At 39.2% G+C, this 19,954-nt stretch overlaps 1 protein-coding gene across 1 annotated transcript in view; it reads left to right on the forward strand.

Annotated features, from left to right (window-relative positions):
* Positions 1–19,954, forward strand: part of THRB (thyroid hormone receptor beta) — a gene marked incomplete at its 5' end in the record, with an annotated part of 203,396 nt that overhangs the window by 137,252 nt on the left and 46,190 nt on the right. The window contains 1 exon segment of the mRNA NM_001287311.2: positions 6,686–6,753. Coding sequence (NP_001274240.1) covers positions 6,747–6,753 — 7 coding nt within the window.

The raw sequence follows: 19,954 nt of genomic DNA on the forward strand, positions 1-19,954 counted from the left end.
TGGCCCCCGGGCTGGAAAAGCCCAGCTGCTGGCCCCAGCCCTGAGGCTGTGCTTGTTGCACCACCCCCCTCCCACCCTGCACCAGGCTATTTTTAGTGCCCCCCCTTCCCCCCAGGACCTCACCACCACCCCCATCCCACAAGCTGCTCCAGGTGCCGCCGGTTTGATCAGGGTTTGCTGCATCCAGGAGCTGAGCAAGTTGTACTGGTGGGGGGGAGGGGTGGGAGGGTTATAGTTTTGCTGCAGGGTCAGGGACTAAAAATAGCCCCTGATCCCTCCCTCCCGCCCCAGTTCCCCCATGGACCTCTCTGAGCCCCCCTAATCCCACCAGACCCTCCCAGACCCCAGCAACTCCTGCAGATGCTGATTGCCTCCTGATCCCTCTTGTGGATTCCTCCTGCCCCCCACCATCCCTTCTGCTGACACTTCCTGCACCCCTGATTGCTCCCGAGGATCCTGCCTGCCCTCTCATTCCCCTTTGGATGCTGCCTACATCTCTGATCTCACTGATCACTGCTGCAGATGCTGCCTGCCCCCATCCCTCTAATCCTCCAGCGGATCCCTGATCTCCCCCAAGTCTGCTTGCTCCCCCGTCTGCCAACCTCCCTTCCCACTAGCCCCTCCTATCCCAATTTACCTTAGATCAGGTGGCCATTTTGAATCCAGTCTAACCTCCCTTAACCCCCCAAATATCTGCACTTTGCCATTTTCTTCAGTGGCTAAAACCCCAACGTGACTAATATTTGATCTTTAACATAGAATTCACTGACAAAGCATTCTTTTTTCCTTTCTTTTTATTAAGTAAACATATAGACAATTTTAGGATTAGCAGGCAGTTATTTACGGGAAGAACAAATTGCACTACTGCAAAACTTGATTATTTGTATTTAAATGTGCTTGCTTGTCATTTTAATCCTCAAACCACAGTTACATTCTAGCAAATGACTTATTGCTGAGATTCATCAATCCCTTGATGTGGCCGGATGGGCCAGATTCTGTCTTCAAGGGAAGCAGGAACGGTCCTGAGCTGTATGAGTTCCTGTTCAGTCTGTTGTCTGACTGCGTGTAAAATGCCTCAAAGTCCCACAAGATGTCAGTAGAAAGAGAATAATGTTTTCTTTTCAGGCTCTGTTTGTACAGTATTAGTTTGTTTATGGCAAAAGTGATCTTTTTATCCACCTGAGTATTTAGGAAGAACTGTTGTTTCTAGAAAGAGTTTAGATGTGCTTTCTGGTAGCCTGGGGTGAGAGGCAGAGGAGAAGGAAAGAAGAGATGAAAACTTGTCAAAGCATCGTGCCAGAAGGTTATTTTAACCTTTTGTCTCATTAAACTTTCACCCAATCATCTTTCTTCTCATGCTTAATATTATAATTAAAAACAATTGGGTTCATTATAATATTTTGTTATTTTGGTGAAGTCATTCTAACCCTTGGAATGATACTTTATTTATTTTCGAGGATTATTAATTATGTTAGAATAACTAGGGCATAAAAATGAGAGAAAAAAATAAGAGCAAGTAAGATGGTTGTATGTAAATCTGTTACTCAGAGTCCCAAACTTGCACTAGAAAAATTCTGTCATTTGACTGGTAAATTTCTAATAATATCAAGAAAATAAATAGTAAGCAGCTGTGAATTACAAGGCTTTGATTTCATTTAAGGTTTGTGGCAATGTCATCAATCAGGACAATAAAACTGAAGTTAACTCATGATTAAATTTGGCAGTTTCTTACTTTGTGTTCTCTGTGGAACCTACATCCGAATCCATACCGTGTCTCCCGCTCACTTTCTGCATCTCTTCCAATCATCTTTCAGGCTCCTTTCTTCTTTCCACTAAGGACTGTCCTCTGCTAGCTCTCTATCCCCAGAGTACACTCCTCTTGCATTAATAGATCTTTCTTCCTGATTTCCCCTGTCATCTGTATCAGTCCGTCTCAGTCTAGTTCATAGTTTGCAGTGGGGTTTGACATTAGTGGTGCACTAGAGGGAGCTAGAGGATAACCTGATACCAGGCAAATCATAATAAAGGGTTCCAGCTACATAATTAATTAAGGGGAGGGAGTGTGGACAGGTGGAAATAATAAATATTCCACCTCTTATTTCATACAACTCAGTGCTGAAACTTTAACCTTACAAGTTTGAGTGGAATAAAGCTTTTGTTGTTCTAGACTGAAATGCCATTCACATTGATTGGAAACACTAACTTGGGTTTTCACAATGTAGCTGACTCGTTACCAATATTCCCTACTCCAGTGACATCACATGAATAAATATTGTTACCTAACTCCCACAGTAGCCCTGGCTGTGGAGCATTTTTGTCCACTACCACTGAAGGGGGACTCTGTGCCAGACTCCTTCCATAATTCAGGACTCAAACCCGTGATATATATGACATGAAAAGTAGGTAGCCACTAGTGTATCTGCTAGGTTGGAATAAAAACTGCAAAAGGCTATGCCACGCCTTGAGCAGTGGTAAGCTGTGTTTCCCTTAGGCTCATCCTAGCATTCCCTGCACGAATCATGGCTTACGTATTTTTTTCCTATCTTGCCCTCTAAAATAACTTTCATATACTGCAACAAATTTGTTAAAGAATAGATGAAACAGGAACATTATAGTAGTGAATCCTTTGATTCAGTTTTTAAAAAGGATTTTCAATTAAAGTAATACTACCAGATAGCACCGTTATTATTTACAATATATAGACGCATATTTTCTTTACAGTCAAGTTATTTGATTTAATTACCAAAGGAAATATTGCAATTTGAGTAGTCTCTCATGAGAAAAAAGACATTACATAGCAACAGTATAATAAGTGGCTTGCTGAATGTGTAAAATAATGCCAGCAACTTTATTATCTGGTAAATTTGTGCATTAGCTCTTTAAGAACAGAGGGAGCGCGACTAAAATCCAAATTAATCTAAAGCAAGTAAGTGTAGCATATGAAAAGTTTTAAAAGAAAATGTGGGAGGGAAAACCCTGCTATTTTTGCTGTCTCTGCAAGATTTGAGTATGAAGTTCTGGATGTGTCTTTGCATTTTTAAACTTCTACCTTCATTCACTTTCCTATCTAGTAAAATATACAAATTCTCAGGTGGATTAGTATATAGAGAGAATATTTTAAAAAATGTAGAAGTCAATTACTTAAAAATTAGAGTCTCCTACAGAATTTCTTTTCCCTAGTAGTATAATATTTACTGTGGTCGATTAGGAAGTAAAATGAGACTGTGAGCAAAATGTGTCCCAGATACATTAATTATATACAGCAGATTTGCTTTGTTCATCTGTTTTCTAGTTAGCTTGTAGTCTATGTCCATATGAGATAGGCACTGTTGATGTCCTTATGTTCTTCTGTCAATAAAGCACTGTTTCAAAGTCAGAGATGAGAAATATTTCAAGTGGGATGAACCAGTAATTAGGTGGGAACATAGACTTGATAGCACATTCAATGAAAGAATGGACAGAGATAACAGCACAGAAGCAAAGGAGTATATGAACAGGAAATGTAAATAATAGAAGTTTAAGCTATTAAAAAAAGACTTTCTTTAATATTACCAATTCACTCACTTTACCTATTAAATATCATTTAACTACTTATTACCTGACAACTAACATAAACTGATTTTGATCTCATAATCATCTTGCATAATCATTTATTTCCAAAATGTTTCAAAATCGTTTGTTTATTTATTTCCAAAATTGTGGTTGTGATGAAAAATTTTCCCTCTCTTGGAATTATTTTTTTTTAGATTTGATCAAAAAAATATTAGATGCAGACAGAGAACCAGATCCAATTCAGTTATCATTGGAACAGAATAACTAAGATATTAGGTAAAGAAAGAAATTGTGGCTGAAATAATTTTAAAATACTATGAAAATGGATATATTCCAAATAAATATTCCATTATTTTTTTTGGATGCTGTTTTTTATTATGTTTTCTATAGTTTGTTTTAAAACATTGTATAGTCTCCAAGCATTTCAGGATTTAATGCATAGTAATTAAATTATTATAATTTCATATAGCTATTATCAGTTTAAGTATTCTGTGATGTAAAGTGTAAATATATAGACAGATATAGATAAACATAGCTGATGAGGTACATAGAAATCACTGGGCAGGAAACAAAATTATATTGTTACAATGGAAGTGGTCAGATCTTATTCTTATATATTAAAGGGCTTAGTCCGTCTGTCTGTCTGTCTGTAATGCTCTTGGAGCACTCCAATTGGTTAGTGAAACAACCAGTCAGAGTACGGAGTGCTGCCATGGTGGGGTGGAGGGGAAAGAGTGGGTGCGAGGCCAGCGGTGCTGGTCTCATGCCTCCACTCCATCCCTGCTGTCATGTCTCCGGGGGGGGGGGCGAGGGCAAGGGCGAAGCCAGCAGCACTTGAGGCGGCAGCAGCATGGGATGCTGGCGGAGTGGGGTGGAGGGGACAGTGGGGCAAATTTCCACCGCTCCTGGGAGGTGGTGGCAGCATGGGGTGGTGGGTGGCAGTGCTCCATCCCCACCCACTGGTCCTACTCCCCATGGCATTCCTGATGGGCAGTTTGCTAGTTGTTACATATAGGCTGTAATAGACCTCTCATTTAAGGTGGTTCTGACTGTTTCAGGTTTTGACTTGGATCAGCTCTTTACACATCAGTTTTCCAAGTTGCATTGAGACTCCTCTGCCAGTAGGTGGCCAGGGAGAGAACATAGCCTGACAGGCTTGTCCTTGGAATCAACTGCAATTAAGTTTAATTGAGCAAATAACTTAGAGGCACACAGCATATTTTATCTAACATACTTCACAGGTACTTGAAGTAGTACAATGCATGTGAAAGTCTATAGGATGTCTGGACAGGCTTTCTCCCAGGAGAAATGTAACATCTGTTTACAGTCCTAGTCCTACCATTCTTTTTCTATTTGTTTTGTGATGGTACTTCTTACTGGAGACGCTGTCGCAAACCGCAGGAGAGTTTGTTTTCTGCCACTGTCTCACCTCCTAGTGACAATTCTGGGGGCAAAGTTGCTCCCGAGGAACAGGATGGTAGTGTTTGGGCTGGGGGTCTTGAAATAAGAGATTGCCCCTGTGCTGTTTTTTGATCTCTCTCTTCCAGAAGTTTTGAATATACTATCAAGTAAACAATTCACAATCAGAAAATACCAAGGTTCTGCCTGATTTCTCTTTCAATTCAGAACAGACATGCAAGGCCGCAACATTTGCAACTTCTCAGTAGAGGGATTTTACTATTCTAAGTGCAGACATTAGTGGGGTTAGGGGTGGTTAGATTTGGTTCAAAATGGCTACCCAATCTAATTTAGTTCACCCAGGTACAGGCCTTACACTTAGACTTGCACTCAGTGATAGGAAATCAATCTAAACCTGAAACACTACAGAAGATCTGCATGCATAGACTGATCTAAAGATAGTGGAACCCAGTCTGAGATAGACCTGGATCAATATACACTGACACTTAACAAGTCTAGGTTAGACCAGTGAATGGAACTTCAGTAGAGTTACCTGTGCAGCCCCAGGCTTGGAAGAGCCTAGCCTCAGCCTCCAGGATGCTTTTTTTCCTACCTGCCCCCCGGCACCAGGCTGTTTTTAAACCCCCAGCTCCTTATCCCCCATTATGGACCAGCCAGCCCCGCTCTCACAAGCTGCTTCTGGTGCCAGATTTATCAGTGTTCACCACTGCTGGGAGCAGAGCAAGTAAGTGTTGGTACAGGGAGGATCAAGAGGGATGGGGGATAGGTTTATGGCGGGGATCAGAGGGCTAAAAATAGCCCTTGGTGTCCCCCCGCGAGCCCCTTTGTGGACCCCACATGTTCCACAATCCCACCAAATCCTCCTGGGCCCCATCAATCCCCCATGGACACTGCCTGATAGCTCCCCTGATTCTCCTCAGCCTCCACTGCTAGCCCCTTCATCCCAACTTACCTTAGATTGGGTGACCATTTTTAACGCAATCTAACCTTTCGCGAACCTCCCCCTGAATGTCTGCACTTAGCCAGTATGTGCATGTAGTGAGAGTGAGCAACATTTGTAGGTATAAAGCTCTCCTGACCACAACTTTATAGTCCTAGGGACAGTTCAGATCCCCCTACTGTTGTATATAGTATAATGCTTTTCATAAAATAGAGAATAGCTTTGTGGGGGGAAAAAGAACATACTGTTATGGTGGAAATCACCAGCTCTCAGACTTGGAGTTTTAGAAATTTATAAAGGTTCAAACACTTGCATGTTAAACTTTGTGTAATCAATATAACAGAAGGCAGGGGACTCTGCACTTCTGACTAATATAAAGAATTCATTAAATCCAACAGCATAAGGAAAGAATTAAAGACCTGCATGCATGCCTAAAATGCTAAATTCTCCCATATGCAATTGATGCTCTAAAGCTGCATGTTAATGAGAGCCCAGTGGAACCTTTGCAAAATTATCAGGGAGTAAGTCCCCTATGTGAAGATTTCATGGGATGGGTGAAAACAAGTCTTCTCGTGTGTCAGTGTATGCTGTGAGATGAAAAGATTCTCTGCATCTGGAGACATAGCAAGGTGAGGTTTTGTTGTGCATGGTGCAGAGTGTCTGGCATTTGGTGTAATGAGGTATGGCAGCACACATGGACTGTGACATCCAGCACCAAAAATGCCTTACACAAGTCTATGGATGTATCACATTTGTTTTCTCTCTCTTCTCTTGGCAGGTGATATTGGTGACAAAGAAGAATGAGAATGATTACTTATCTATAACTCCCAGCAGTATGTCAGGTACCCATATTTCATAAGAGGTCTTTTTATAATGTCTTCTGGTTTGTTTGTTTTTAAAGTATTATTTTAAGCATATATAATGATTTTAAATGGTTCAAAATTGACTGCCCTAGAGATTAAAATTCTACTTGTAGCCCCAGTATAGGTATAAGATCTGTAGCAAGATTCACACTAACTACCCTCCCAATGTGCCCCAAATACCATATTGGAAGGAACCACTTCACAGAGCATAAGAGTAGTTCATTCTCCATGTGCATCTCATCCTTGACTACTTAAGTAGTCAATATGTTTAGTTTCTGCAATGTGAACATGGTCTCTAAGGACTAAACTGAAACAACCAAATTTGAGCAGTCTTCAGATAACAGCTGTTTTATCATTAGTTACCTGGGCTAACCTGAGTTTGGGGCTCTAGAAGTGAAAGACTCTGTATTCATTCCAAGTCCCCTTGATTAAATTATCCCCTTAAAGCTTAAAAACAAACAAACAAACAAACCTGGGAATGTCCCACTTGAATTGGCGTGTTAAAAAAAATTGAAATCCAAGAATAAGATGCCTCCAAATATGTAACATACATAAGTACTATTGAATGCCCATAGATTTTTTTCTGAATGTTTTAGTTTAAAAAATAAATCATATTTACAGAAATAAATTTCTGGTGCTGCTGTTTGTCAATAGCATTTAACCATTTAAATGTGTGCATGTTTTATTTAAATAGCTCACATATCAGGTATGCCATGCCAATCTGGGGCTACTCAGTGGTAGTCAAAATAGGAAACTGAGTCCTAGTTGATGTGCTCAGGCAGTATTCTATTTTTTCTGCCTTGAAGGTGTTCACTGTGCCTCAAGGAGTGCAAAGAGAGGTATTTTGTGGCTTTGCTTCCCCACCATGCACTGGGAAGTAGAAACTAGACAGCTGTATTCACAAAGGTATAGGAGTGATTACTCATGCTCTGTGCACTGGGACCTTTGGGAAACATCAGGAATCCCTGAAGCAAAATGTCTCCCTGCAGCCACGGCTTTGAAAGGTTTTTCATTCTGCAATTGATATTTTTAATTTCTTATCTTAAAAGAACTTGAAATCACCTCCACTAATGAGGATGTAGAAAGGGACATGGCTGGAAAACAATGTTTTTTCAAACCTTTGGCTGCATGAGTGCTAGAAAAAAAGTCCAGATTCAGACAGGAAATTGGTCTTTCATTGTTCTGTTGGGCTATGTACAGACAGTCAAAAAGCCCCAGGCTTCACAAGTTAGTCTAAGCTGTGTAGATCAAACCAATAAGCAAATGAACAGACATTCACTTTTGATTCTGGAAATGCAGCCATATGCCTGCAGTGACCCAGGGCATAAGCCAGGGGGTGCTACAGCATGCCTCCCTGCTTGGCTGGAGAATACAGCTTGAGCCAAAGATAGCCACCCAGCCTGCAAATGGGGGGTTCCTAGGGAGATGCAAAGCATCCTGGGATGCTGGGGGACTGTGAGTTAACTTGAATCTGGAGGGGATCTGGGACAGAAGTTCAATAAACTGATTTAACCTAAATCCATTAAGTCTGCTACTACATCCATCCAGGTTTATCTTAAACTGGGTTTGGCCATTTTGAAAGCAGTTTACGTGCCCTGAACTTTTTCTGTTGTGTTACAGATTTGAATTGGTTTCCAATCATTTATACCAGTTTGTGTAATTTCTGTCCCTAGCCTACAGAATGAAAATAGAGGGCTGGATTCTGCTTTCTGGTTCTCCTTAAATTGATTACTTCCATGCTACTGAGAGCAGGCTCCCACTCAATGTGCGTTAGTGAAATGATATGTCGTGTTATATGGAATTTGTGTATATAGTCCCATATATTTATATGGACTGGATTTTTTTAATTATTATTGTCAAAGTTGTGTCCTTGTACGCACTGGCCAAATTCTCCCATCCTTACTGAAAACAGTTGGAGTTTTGCCTAAAAAAGATTGCAAGATTTGGCACTTTGAAGTATAAACAAGTTAAAGTCGGTGTGAAAGTCATAATTTTCAATTATTTTCTTCTGGTGCATTTAAAATCTCAAGTTTAACAATGTATTAGTGTGGCATTTTGCAGTGAATGTCCTTGCTCGAGCATGCATTTGTGTATTTGTTTACCTACCTACATGTATGTGCACGCGCGTGCGCACGTACACATTTGTTTACCTACCTACATGTATGTGCACGTGCGCGCACACGTGTACACACACACACACACACACTATTAGGGAAAGAAGAGGAAGAGTCTAATTTTCAAAAATGATTTTGGGTACCCCAATACTGAGGTGCAGTTTGGGACCTCTGTAAAGGACCTGATTTTCAGAACTGAAAAATATGAATTGCTTCATACAAATTAATAAAATATTAAAAATACACTAAATCATGGATTAAGATGGAAGTAAAAATAAAATAGAAAAATTCTGAAGTAAATAAAAACAAATGTTAATTTGCATTTATCAGAGTACATAGTCAAAAGACATTTCATTAACCCTTAAGCATAGCCACAGGAATACCATCAGTTCTACAGAGTGCCTGAAATTTTACCATTTATAGCAAGTGGATGGGATGGGATGGGATGGGATGGGATGGGATGGGATGGGATGGGATGGGATGGACTGGAAAGCTGAACCCTCATGGGTACATATGTTGCCATATTACGTGGGTCTGGTGTTCACAGTGCCAAGTAAGGCATTCATTTCAAATGTTGCCAAAAGTGAGGAGTGCTTTCAAGGGCCTGTTTCTACAGAAATGATCAGACATTCAAATAAAAGCATAATTCTTAAATGGGAATAATTGACTATGCTATTCAAGTAGGGTACAGAGTTGAGTGCTGAATTTGAGATACATACATCATAACACCTTCCTAAAAGGGAGCTTAAGATAAACCTTAAATAAATAAGAGAAAATTCTGACTGGTGCATGCACAATCTGCAATTCTAAAGTTTCAGATTCTCCAAGAATGTTAATGGCTGATTTAAAACCAAAGTTCTTTGATCATATTAAAGACATTTTTCCTCATTTCTGGTTAGCTCCATTGCAAGTGATGTTTGAATAATAACTGAAATTTCTTCAAGGACGGGAAATAACTTTCTTTGATACGTCGATAACTAGAAAATGGGTATTTAGCCTGCTCCAAAGCATCACCTACAGCCTGACAATGGACTTGAGAATTTTTAATGCAGGTTTACTATTTGCAGAAAGATATAAGCATCTTGAAAGCAGCAGCTTTTATAGAAGCTGCCTTTTCAGCCATAACTATAGTATACATGTAGAACAGAGAACAAGCTTGGAAGGGAATATTCTCCCTTTCAGAAGAATATTGAGTTTTCACATAAACAAACATGAATGTACAGCATGGTATCTAACAACAAATTTACTGTTTAAATACTCTAGCAAGCTGATGTTTGTAAAATCCCCACTCAGAAACAATAACATATTGACTGTGTGTTGGATACTGCTTTCATTGTAGTTAATGGCAGAGTGCCCATGGACTCCAAGGGTATAAGCTCAAGCCCTGCGTGATCACCAATCTTGCAGTCTTTACCCAGACAAAATTGGGTAAAGACTTTTCTTATTATATTGTGAACTGACAGAAGAATTCAAGTCTGAGCTAAAAATAAATCCTGGCTTCAATGTCAATGCGCATTTATTACTCTTTCATGATGAAATTCTCTTTTACTGAGGTTAACAGAATTTTTGCCATTCACTTCAGTGGGGCCAGGCTTTTTACTGTGAGTGCATGTCTTTCCATAGAATAACCAGAGATTGTGCCTTGCTTCTCAGATATTCATGCAGTTCTGTTTGAGAATGGCCATAAAGTTGGATCCAGATAGCAATTATAATAAAATTAAGTGCTTACGTTGGGGAATAAAATTTAAATGTCATAAATGCATATTTTCAGTAAGTAGAATTTAATATGCAATATTTCTTGTAACAGGTCAGTCATTTGGAGAAGCAAATAAATCAGCCTTTCTGAAAACAAATCTGTTTGAAAATGAGTAGCATCATTTAATTTCTAAGAGCGGGGAAGAGTAATAGGTTAAGATAAAATGTAGTCACCTTTTCTGTGTAAGCTATTTCACTGTAATGTTCATTAATCTGTAGAAGTCTGCATTAATGCAGTTGAAAAATAATGTATTGTCTAGCATCATTTGAAGAATGATTTCTCATAAATTTCCCTAATGATTTCCTAAAGGTAATTTAATTTAACTTACGTCACTGTCTGGCACAGCAAGCTTTATCCCAGTTTTGTCCAATAGACCTTGATAAAATCCCACTAACTAAAACGTATTATTTTTTTTAACTAATAGACTTTTTAAGGGACAGTAAATACCTTACTGTGATATTCTGTTAGTCCAGGATACAGTAGCCTTGTAATAAGCCTTTGGGTATTTTCAAAAGGTTAACAAGATTTGTGCTGTGTGATGGTTTTGTATGAAATGATGAATTGCTTTACAATGTTTTTTTTTATTACTTTGGAAACTGTATTTTCTGATATGCAGTTAAAACAAAATGCATTTAGCAAGTGTTAGCTTATAAACATAGTGCTTTAGTATTAGTCTTTTTATTCTTATTGTGCCTTACTCTATTTGATGTACTCATGAAATGTGTTGAATTGATACAAAATTTCCTGAGACCAAAATCCTGTTTATCCAAAGGGTTTGTTTTTAAATATATGTTTAAATATATTATTTGTGGGACTTTCTTCTTCAGAGGAAAAAAGGTTCCTCATAAAACACTTATTTTCTCAAGGAAAACAAAGTCTTACCTCTATATATCAATACAGCTACTCAAGTAACACTTTATTTAATAACACTGTTATAACTCGTAGACAACCACTGAAATTTCCAGGCAAAAGCACTTACGTCTCTTAAAAATAAAGTCCAGCTAGATTTTATTATGAAGGAAGCAAATGCATCTACTTTTATGACTTTGTGAAGACTGCTAACCATTCTCTTGAGTATATTTCATTATTTTGGAAGCTTGGGGTGCCTGTAGACATGTAATTACAGTTCATCAGAGCAGACTCAATTATTCAAGTCTGCCAAAGTGCTAATTAGAGTGCTCCAGCCAGCCGCCTCATCTCGTGTACCAGCATCCCTGCGCTTCAAAATAGTGGTGGGGGCACTTTAAAGCTCATTGAATGAGTTTTAGTTAAAGCTCCCCTGCCGCTATTTTAAAACATGGGGACACTGATACATGAGATGCTGCAAGCGCTTTAATAACAGCAGCTCTTAGAGCCGCTCTGATTAAAGTGCCTCTCCCCTCCACCTGCAGAGCATGTGTAAAAATGCTCTTGGTGCTCTCTTGTTTTCTGTTGCTCCCAGTTAGCAATCATTGCATTTTGGTCGGTTTCTAAACTCCTTTCTGATGTCGTACACCTTGGTAGCTCAGCTTGACACTTCCTCTGCAATGGGATTTTGAAGAAAACTGTTTCCTTTTGCAGATTTGTCTTTCTGAAACATGGGGGTTTTTTTGACTGGAGCATGATATTAATTTCAACAGCTCTGAGCTAAGTACAGATGTTCAAAAAGCCTATGGTGGAAGTGCTCTATCGCACTTTACTTGCAACGCTTTAAGTTAAAACACAAGCAAACCAAACAGACGTTTGCTGTATGGTGGGGAGGGCTTGGATCTTGCCCACGGTAGCCACTGGGAGCACTCTTGCATGCCTCCCAGGAGGCTACCGGAATGGCCCCTCTCCCCAGCTGTGCCCCCTCCCCCCTCCAGCTGGCCACTGTCAGCAGCATCTGGGGGGAAGAGACCCCAGATCCCTTTCCCCCCCAACTCCCCTGGCCAAGCAGCAGTGCGCTGTGGGGCCAGGACAGCTGTGGAGACAGAAATCCCCCTTCCCTCACTACCCCCCGCCCCACTCTGCACCCCTGGCAAAGCTGCACGCTGTGTTGGGATCGGAGGCTGTCACTGACTTGGGTACTTTAGTCTAATACCTCATCCATCAAGGGTTAACTTAGAGCATGTTCCGCCATTTTTAAACCACTCTAAAAGCCACGGACATCTGCTCAGTTACGGCTTTAGAGCACTTTCTATCTGCTTAGAGCAAGGTGTAACGTCTGTACCTAGCTACATTGGTTGCTCAGCTTGCCACTTCCTCTACAATGAGATTTTGAAGAAAGCTGTTTTGTTTTGGAGATTTGTCTCTCTGAAACATTTTTTTTGGGGGGGGGGGGTTGTAGTGTGATGCTAATTTCAGGAGTTCTGGGTTCTGTTCTCGCCTCTCCCACTGGCAAGTTGTGACTCTTGTTCGCTGTTTTGTACACATTAATTGGAGTAATTGAATTATGTTCTTGGATAAATTTGTTTGTTAACTTCAGATAAAAAACAATTTGAAAACAGTTAACAGACTGCTTTGGTTTACTTTTCCCCCCTTTCATTTTCAAGCATTCACCGATATTCTTTTTTTCAAAGATGGATCAAGAAGCTCCACCTGTACTACACATTGTTCAAAGACTCAGCCACAGACTGTCGTTCAGTTACTATGGTCTTTACGTGTCAGAGTCACTAAGCTGTCACTTATTAACCTCCATATATAGACCAAGGACTTGACCAAGCCCAATTTCTATGGTCAAGTGACAACATTTTATTCTCCAAATAACATCATAATTAACACTTTCCCCCATCTCCTATTTCACCAGGAACTAGGACAAACAGTCTAACACATCTGTCTCCATGTACAGGCTGGAAACTCCACAAGTTCCTCCTTTCCTATCCACCTTCCTGATGTGAGTAAGAGAATCCACCCTTCGGTTACAGGAAACATGCTATTTCTTGTCCTTTGCATGCCGTAGCCTTCTGAACACTCCATGCTCCAGAACAGGCAGGAATATTATTTAGTAATCATGGAGAGGAATGAGGTGATAGCTGTAGAATGTAATATGTTTTCATCTGCAGTTAATTTGAAAAAGTAATAGTTATGATACAGTTTCAACCATGGTACGTGGCTAATAAAATAAATGATAGTCACTATAGTCTTGTGCTGATAGACAAGGAAATGCATTGATTTGGCAAAAAAACAATAAAGTTTGTTGTTGAATGTCCTTAGGATCATTGTTTAATGAGTATCCTTTTTTGTAACGGTTGCAGGCTATTCAAAAGATAATTAATTGTGCTGGTGTTTTCAATTTATGGCTGTATATTTATGAATTGCTAAATAAATATTTTGCCTTGGAATTATTATTATTATTTTACTGTGTTGATAAAAATAGCGTGATATGAATTGCTCAGCATCTCGAGAAGGCAAACATAACATTTCTTAAAATTAAAACATTTAAAATGAAAGTTTTTCAAAGGATCCCAATTACAGTCTTGCCAAAGATAACTATATTTGGTTTATTTAGACAAGCAATTATTGGTTTTAGCTATGTTTTAGTCCCTCAGCAAGTTATTAAAGTTTTCCCAAGGCTTCAGTAGTTTTAGCAGTTGTCTTTTTATCAGATGAGTACTCAAGACTGAATTCTTGAACAACACTTTTACTATATAGTTATTTTAAGGCACCAGTTCTGACAGATTTTAGAACTAAAATAGCCCAAACTAATGCATCATGTAGGATAAAAAATATGTCTTTACACCCATTACTGGGTTTTAGAATCCATAGTCTCCACGGATTATGGCCACATGGTCTGTCCATTACTTCAATTTGAAAGTGTTGAATGTCATCTTTAATTTTCCTTCTTTTAAACTGGGTTGTAGTTACATACATATTTATCAACATATTGATAATAGCTGAAACTGCGGCAGCAATTTGTAAAGAAAATGGGCATCTTCTCCTGTCTGAAAGATTGGTTAATCAGTCCTGCGTTCTTCCTGAGGACTCAAAAAACTGTTCTCTAATTGTTACCAAGGAAGCTTTTGTAGTAAAAGCATATTACCAATTATGTAGAAATCTGCTTATACCTATTCACCTTCTTATAGGTCAGATCTTCATTCCTTTTGCAGGCTAGCCTTCAGCATCAATTTTTTTACTTTTTAAACTGTTTTTCATTTTCTGTTTATGACTTCCCCGTTCCAGCTTGGCACACAGATGAAGTGTAGATCTCAGAAAGAGGCTGGGCAAATGTTTTCTTTTGTGTTGCAGAACATCTGAATTAAAGGAAAATTCACTGCTGGAGCAGTCATGGGGGCGGGGGGAAATCATGTGTAATAAACTATAAATGAATACATATTTATGCATTTATATTTATATGAAATTATATTTATATGTACATGTGCTACAGAAAGATTTTTACTAATGCAAAAACAAATATTGCCATATTATATAAATGTATATAATTGTAATATATTTTAAAATTATGTGTAACATTATTTGTATTGGTGAATATAAAAAACACAGATATTATAACATACATAATATATAAACTGTAATCATAATGTGCCTACAACAAAGCAATAGCATACCCAAAATTACAACTGGTAGAATTGTTAATGGCTTTTTTTAAAGCTATTCATGATTTCATCACATATTTATATTGCTTTGCTTTGTTAGACTCCTAAATAGTTTGCTGCTTACATCCATGTAATAGCCCCTCTCTTCTTAAATTGGTTATTTTGTGTACCAACCAGCTGTTCAATTTAGCACCCACATACTGTTTGCTCTGGTAAGAGTAATTAGATGGTTTGTCAGCTGTTTGTTTTGTTGTCAACGGCAACATTTTTTCTCTGTAGCACACATACGTACAAACAACCATTCATGAACACATACAGAGAAATATTTTAGTTTGAATGTTCAAACCTATGTGGCTAAAGCTAGATTCCTGAGACCATACTTAGGTTCCTAAATAAAGTGTGTTCTTTTATTTTAGATGCCTAAATAAAGTTGTGGAAAGCTAGGTTACTCCCTAGCTCAAGACATTCAGATTTGAAAATGTTGGTCTTAAACCAAAAGGATAAAGCTATCTACTGTGTGGACAGAATTAGTGTAGGTAGTGTTCATTAATTATATTATCATAGTATAATTAGTATCATAGCCACTGCATTGAAATAATGCACTTCAACAAATTGGAGGATAGGATTTTCTCTGCAATTGTTTCCCATACTAGTGGCTTCAGGAAGATTACTATGTTGAATAATGTCATAGGAAAACTGTCCGTTGTGGGAAATGAGATTGGCAATATAGTAGGTAGCATACTTCACTTTCTGACAGCAATGAACCAGGGCCTCAGCACAAAGTTAGTGTGGCCTGTGCCACTGGAGTGTTTATTTTCGGGTGAGACATCAAAATGAAGTTCTGACGTCTTGGGCTAAGTACAGGCAGTCAAAAAGTCCAAGGGTGAATTGATTCAATCTTAGCAGACAGGGAGCAGAAAGCAGAGCAGCAGATTAGGCAGGTGCGGGAATCAGAGTGGCACTTGGGAAGGGCTCAGGGGTAATTTGTAGTATGTGCGCCAAAACTGGAGTAAAACAATCATCCTATTCTAGTATAACCTCTCCTTTTTCTTTCCCCTCCTTAATTTACCCATATTTTTAGCTCCCCTCTCTCCACTCCTGTTCCTTGTCTATTTTCAATTCTGTCTGCCATTAACTTGTTCCTTTTATCTCATGCTTCTTCATCTCCCGCTATCTATAGTCCCCCTCCCTTTTCTTTGTCTGTTCTTTTTGCTGGTTGGCTCAGTTTCCACTGAAGTCTTTTCTCCCAATCTTGTAAAAAAAAAAAAAAAAAAAATCCATCCTTGAGTCAAGTTCCCCTCTCTAAAGAGGGGTCTGTCCTTTCCTTAGTTTCTTTGTCTCCAGAATGCTGGTAGTGCTGGGTGCTCGCTCTCTATTGGCTTCCTTTCCTTTTCTTGGTCCTCACTTATCTGGCTTCCTGCTTTCTATTCTACCAGAGTGTCAGTTACTAATAAACTCCTACCAGCTCATTCAGAAGAACAGTTCTCAGCCCTAAATCTGTTAACTTCCTTTGACCTGGTGAATACTCTCCTTTACTACCTTCCCAGTCTTGGCTGGCATAACTACACTTCTGGTTATCCTTCTGTCTTCCTAATTGCTTGTTCAGTGCCTCATTAAACTCTACTGCTGCTCTACCAAATGACAGTTGCCTTAATGCTTTGGCCTCTGTGATGCACATTGTCTATGCTGGTTGCTTCTGCAGCCAGAAAGTGCAGGCAGAACATGGGACAGCACAGAGAGGCGCGCTCCCCCTGCCCTTACTTATGATGCCCATCCTTTTAGATGGCATCCAGGATACATGCCCTACTCTCCCACCCCACATAATGCCATTGCATAAAGAATAAATATTCTGGTTTTGTTCTGCATTAACACTTTTGCATGGCAGAGAAAGAGCAGTACCTGAGCCTATAGTAAAAGTTACTTAACAGTTTTCATTATAATGCTCTGTTTTTAGTGGTTTGTAACGTGTCTGATTCACCTATTCCAGTTGAAATTGTCTGTGCTTGGTTTCTGCTTAAACACCGTTATCAGTTAATGGATTTAGTCATTTACACCAAGTGATAGATGACTGGTGTGGATCTGACAATCCCATGTTCAAACCTTACTGACAAAAGACTTTAATTAATTTGGAAAACTCCAAATAGGAAGTGTCTTTTTTTATTTTCTAGGGAAGAGAAAGATAATTTTCTCATGGTACCTTGAGGAAGAGAAAAAAATTGTTCTGAAGTGCAGTACTCACTGGAAGAGATGCAGTCTTAATCTTGGTTGGGAAAGATAGTTTTAGCATAATGCAAATTAGTGCATAGTCCGTATTAAAACTTCTATACTTTTATTGAAAAACTTCTTCCCCCCACTCCAAATCATTGGTATGTAAAATTAGTTAGATTTCAGTTTTGTTTTCTGTTTTTCCCTCTCATTTGTTTTGTTCTTTATTTGCACCTTTCTTGTTTTCTGTTTAGTCATTAGATAAAAATCATTCTGCCTTACTGGATTGGGCCACCCAAATCTGGCCTGCTTCATCAACCTACTATGTACTCTTAGTCATCATCCTGATTACATTTGCCTTAGTTGATCTTTCTGATACCTACCCACTTTGGTGTCCTTAGATGCTTGTATATTTGAGTGGTTAAAAAAAGAAAACACTGTAGCACTTGTTACCTGGTTTACAAATCAAAAGAGGTAAAATAATGTAAAAGATTCACTTTTTTAAATCTTCAATTTTCCAAGTAAGTGATATTAACTAAGAGACAGCATTTATTGCCATTGTGGAGAAGGTACAATCAGAAACTATTGGAAGCTTTGGATGCCTTTGGAAATTAAAATAATTTTTTACCATGACAGAAAATGGCTTTGTAGCTATAGATATAGCAATTCAGAAATATACCTCAGCCTTAGTATTTGAATTGCTTCTCTTTAGTAATTGGCCGTAAAATTGAATCAGGCCTAAAAACAGTGATGTCACACAGATTTATTGCTCTTCCTATTTATTGAGAGCAAATTAAAGCCACATGGTGAGGCAGAAAAGGAGGGGAGAAAAGTTATGTACTATCATCTCCACCACTCCTGGAAGACCAATTCAGGCTCAACGTTAGGAAAAACTTCTTCACAGTCAGGGTATCCAGACTGTGGAATAAGCGTCCTCCATAGGTGGTGCAATCACCTACCTTGGCAGTCTTCAAGAGGAGACTAGACAGTCACCTTGCTGGGGTCACCTGATCCCCAATTCTCTTTCCTGCATGGTGCAGGGGGCTGGACCCGATGATCTTCTGAGGTCCCTTCCAGTCTCACAATCTATGAATCAAAGTGATATGGATAACATAAGTTATTTACAGTCCTTTACTATATACTAGTCCAGCAGCTTGCACACTAAAATTATCTGATTGACATTTGGAACAATCACAGCAAAATATAAATAATATCAATAATATGAATGAAGGAGGTGGAGATGACCAGAAGACAACTTACCATACATGGAACCTTATACCCAAAAGAAAATCCTGATAGACTTATGCACCTAGATGATAAGAAGAAAAGGGGGTGAAGAGTAGTGAAATTCACATGTTTAGAGAGGGTTGTGCTCTTTCAGAGTATTAGATATCATGTCATGTTATGAATTCCAGACAAGTGCTGATGTTGCCACACACGCCAATTCATATTGGGCATTTATACCCGTACCTTTTTGTGCTATGATGTGCCAGAGATCCAGCTGACATGCCCAGTGCTGCATCGCGTCCATTTGTATAAATGGAGAAATGCGCATGAGCACTGAGAAAATGGCGGTGCACTTTTGAACTAAAACACCTGTGATCTGTTCTAGTTCAAAAGTGCGCCGCTGCCATTTTCTCAGCACTGATGTATGTTTCACCAGTTAGACAAATGCATGCAACGCAGCTCTGGGTGCTTTCAAAAGTGCCTGGTGCTGCATCGCATATGCATCTAAAAATGCCCATTAATAGTAGTCGCTAGATGCTGGCATAAGGTGTGAAAGGCGGCACCACATAGCCAGTGCCCTTCACTAGAACTTGAGTAGCCAATACAGTCTCTCTAGGGATCAGAAATGTGGGGAACACAAACATCACTAACTATCAAAAAATGATAAACGTTCTGGGGGACTCCATTTTGAGCCAGAAAACTAGATACCCTACTGAATTCGAAGGTCTTGGGATCATACCCATGAAAAATCAGTCATGGACATTGTACAGGGATGAATGTCTGTCAAAAGAGGAAAGAAGCCAAATCTCCAAATATCTACCCCTAAGAAGATTAGAAAAAAAAACATTAGGAAAGGCTAAGGCAATACTGTAGGTGGTGCAACAGATGTCCTGGGGGCTCTGTCCAAGACCTGAAAGAAGCACCTCAGTATTTGTATCAGCTTCTAGACTCCCCAAACCATGTTATTTTGATTACTTCTTCCCTATGGCAGCAAGACTGACATTTATGCTTAACTGCTTTCTTCCTTTGACTTTCGTCTTTAGTCATAGCTCCTATTTGCAAACGCTCATAGTACCAGGAAACTTTGAGCTTCCTCAAAACAATTAGAGGCTATGGGCTGCACACAAACCTAAATGTTTCGTATACAATACATGATTATTTAATGCAAATGTAAGCACACAAATGACCAAGTAGTTGCCCAATACACAGAATCACCAGTTATCAGTGCAGCTCTTTCTGCACATTGCCCTGACTTTCTCTATAAACAAGAGGCAATCGTTATGGGTCGGACTGTGATAATTCCATGCTGAGTAACATCATATTCCACACCAGTTCTGTTGTACCTGTACCTATCTTTACCATGC

Source organism: Alligator mississippiensis, chromosome 5 (genome assembly GCF_030867095.1).
Source record: "Alligator mississippiensis isolate rAllMis1 chromosome 5, rAllMis1, whole genome shotgun sequence".
NCBI classification, from domain to species: domain Eukaryota; kingdom Metazoa; phylum Chordata; order Crocodylia; family Alligatoridae; genus Alligator; species Alligator mississippiensis.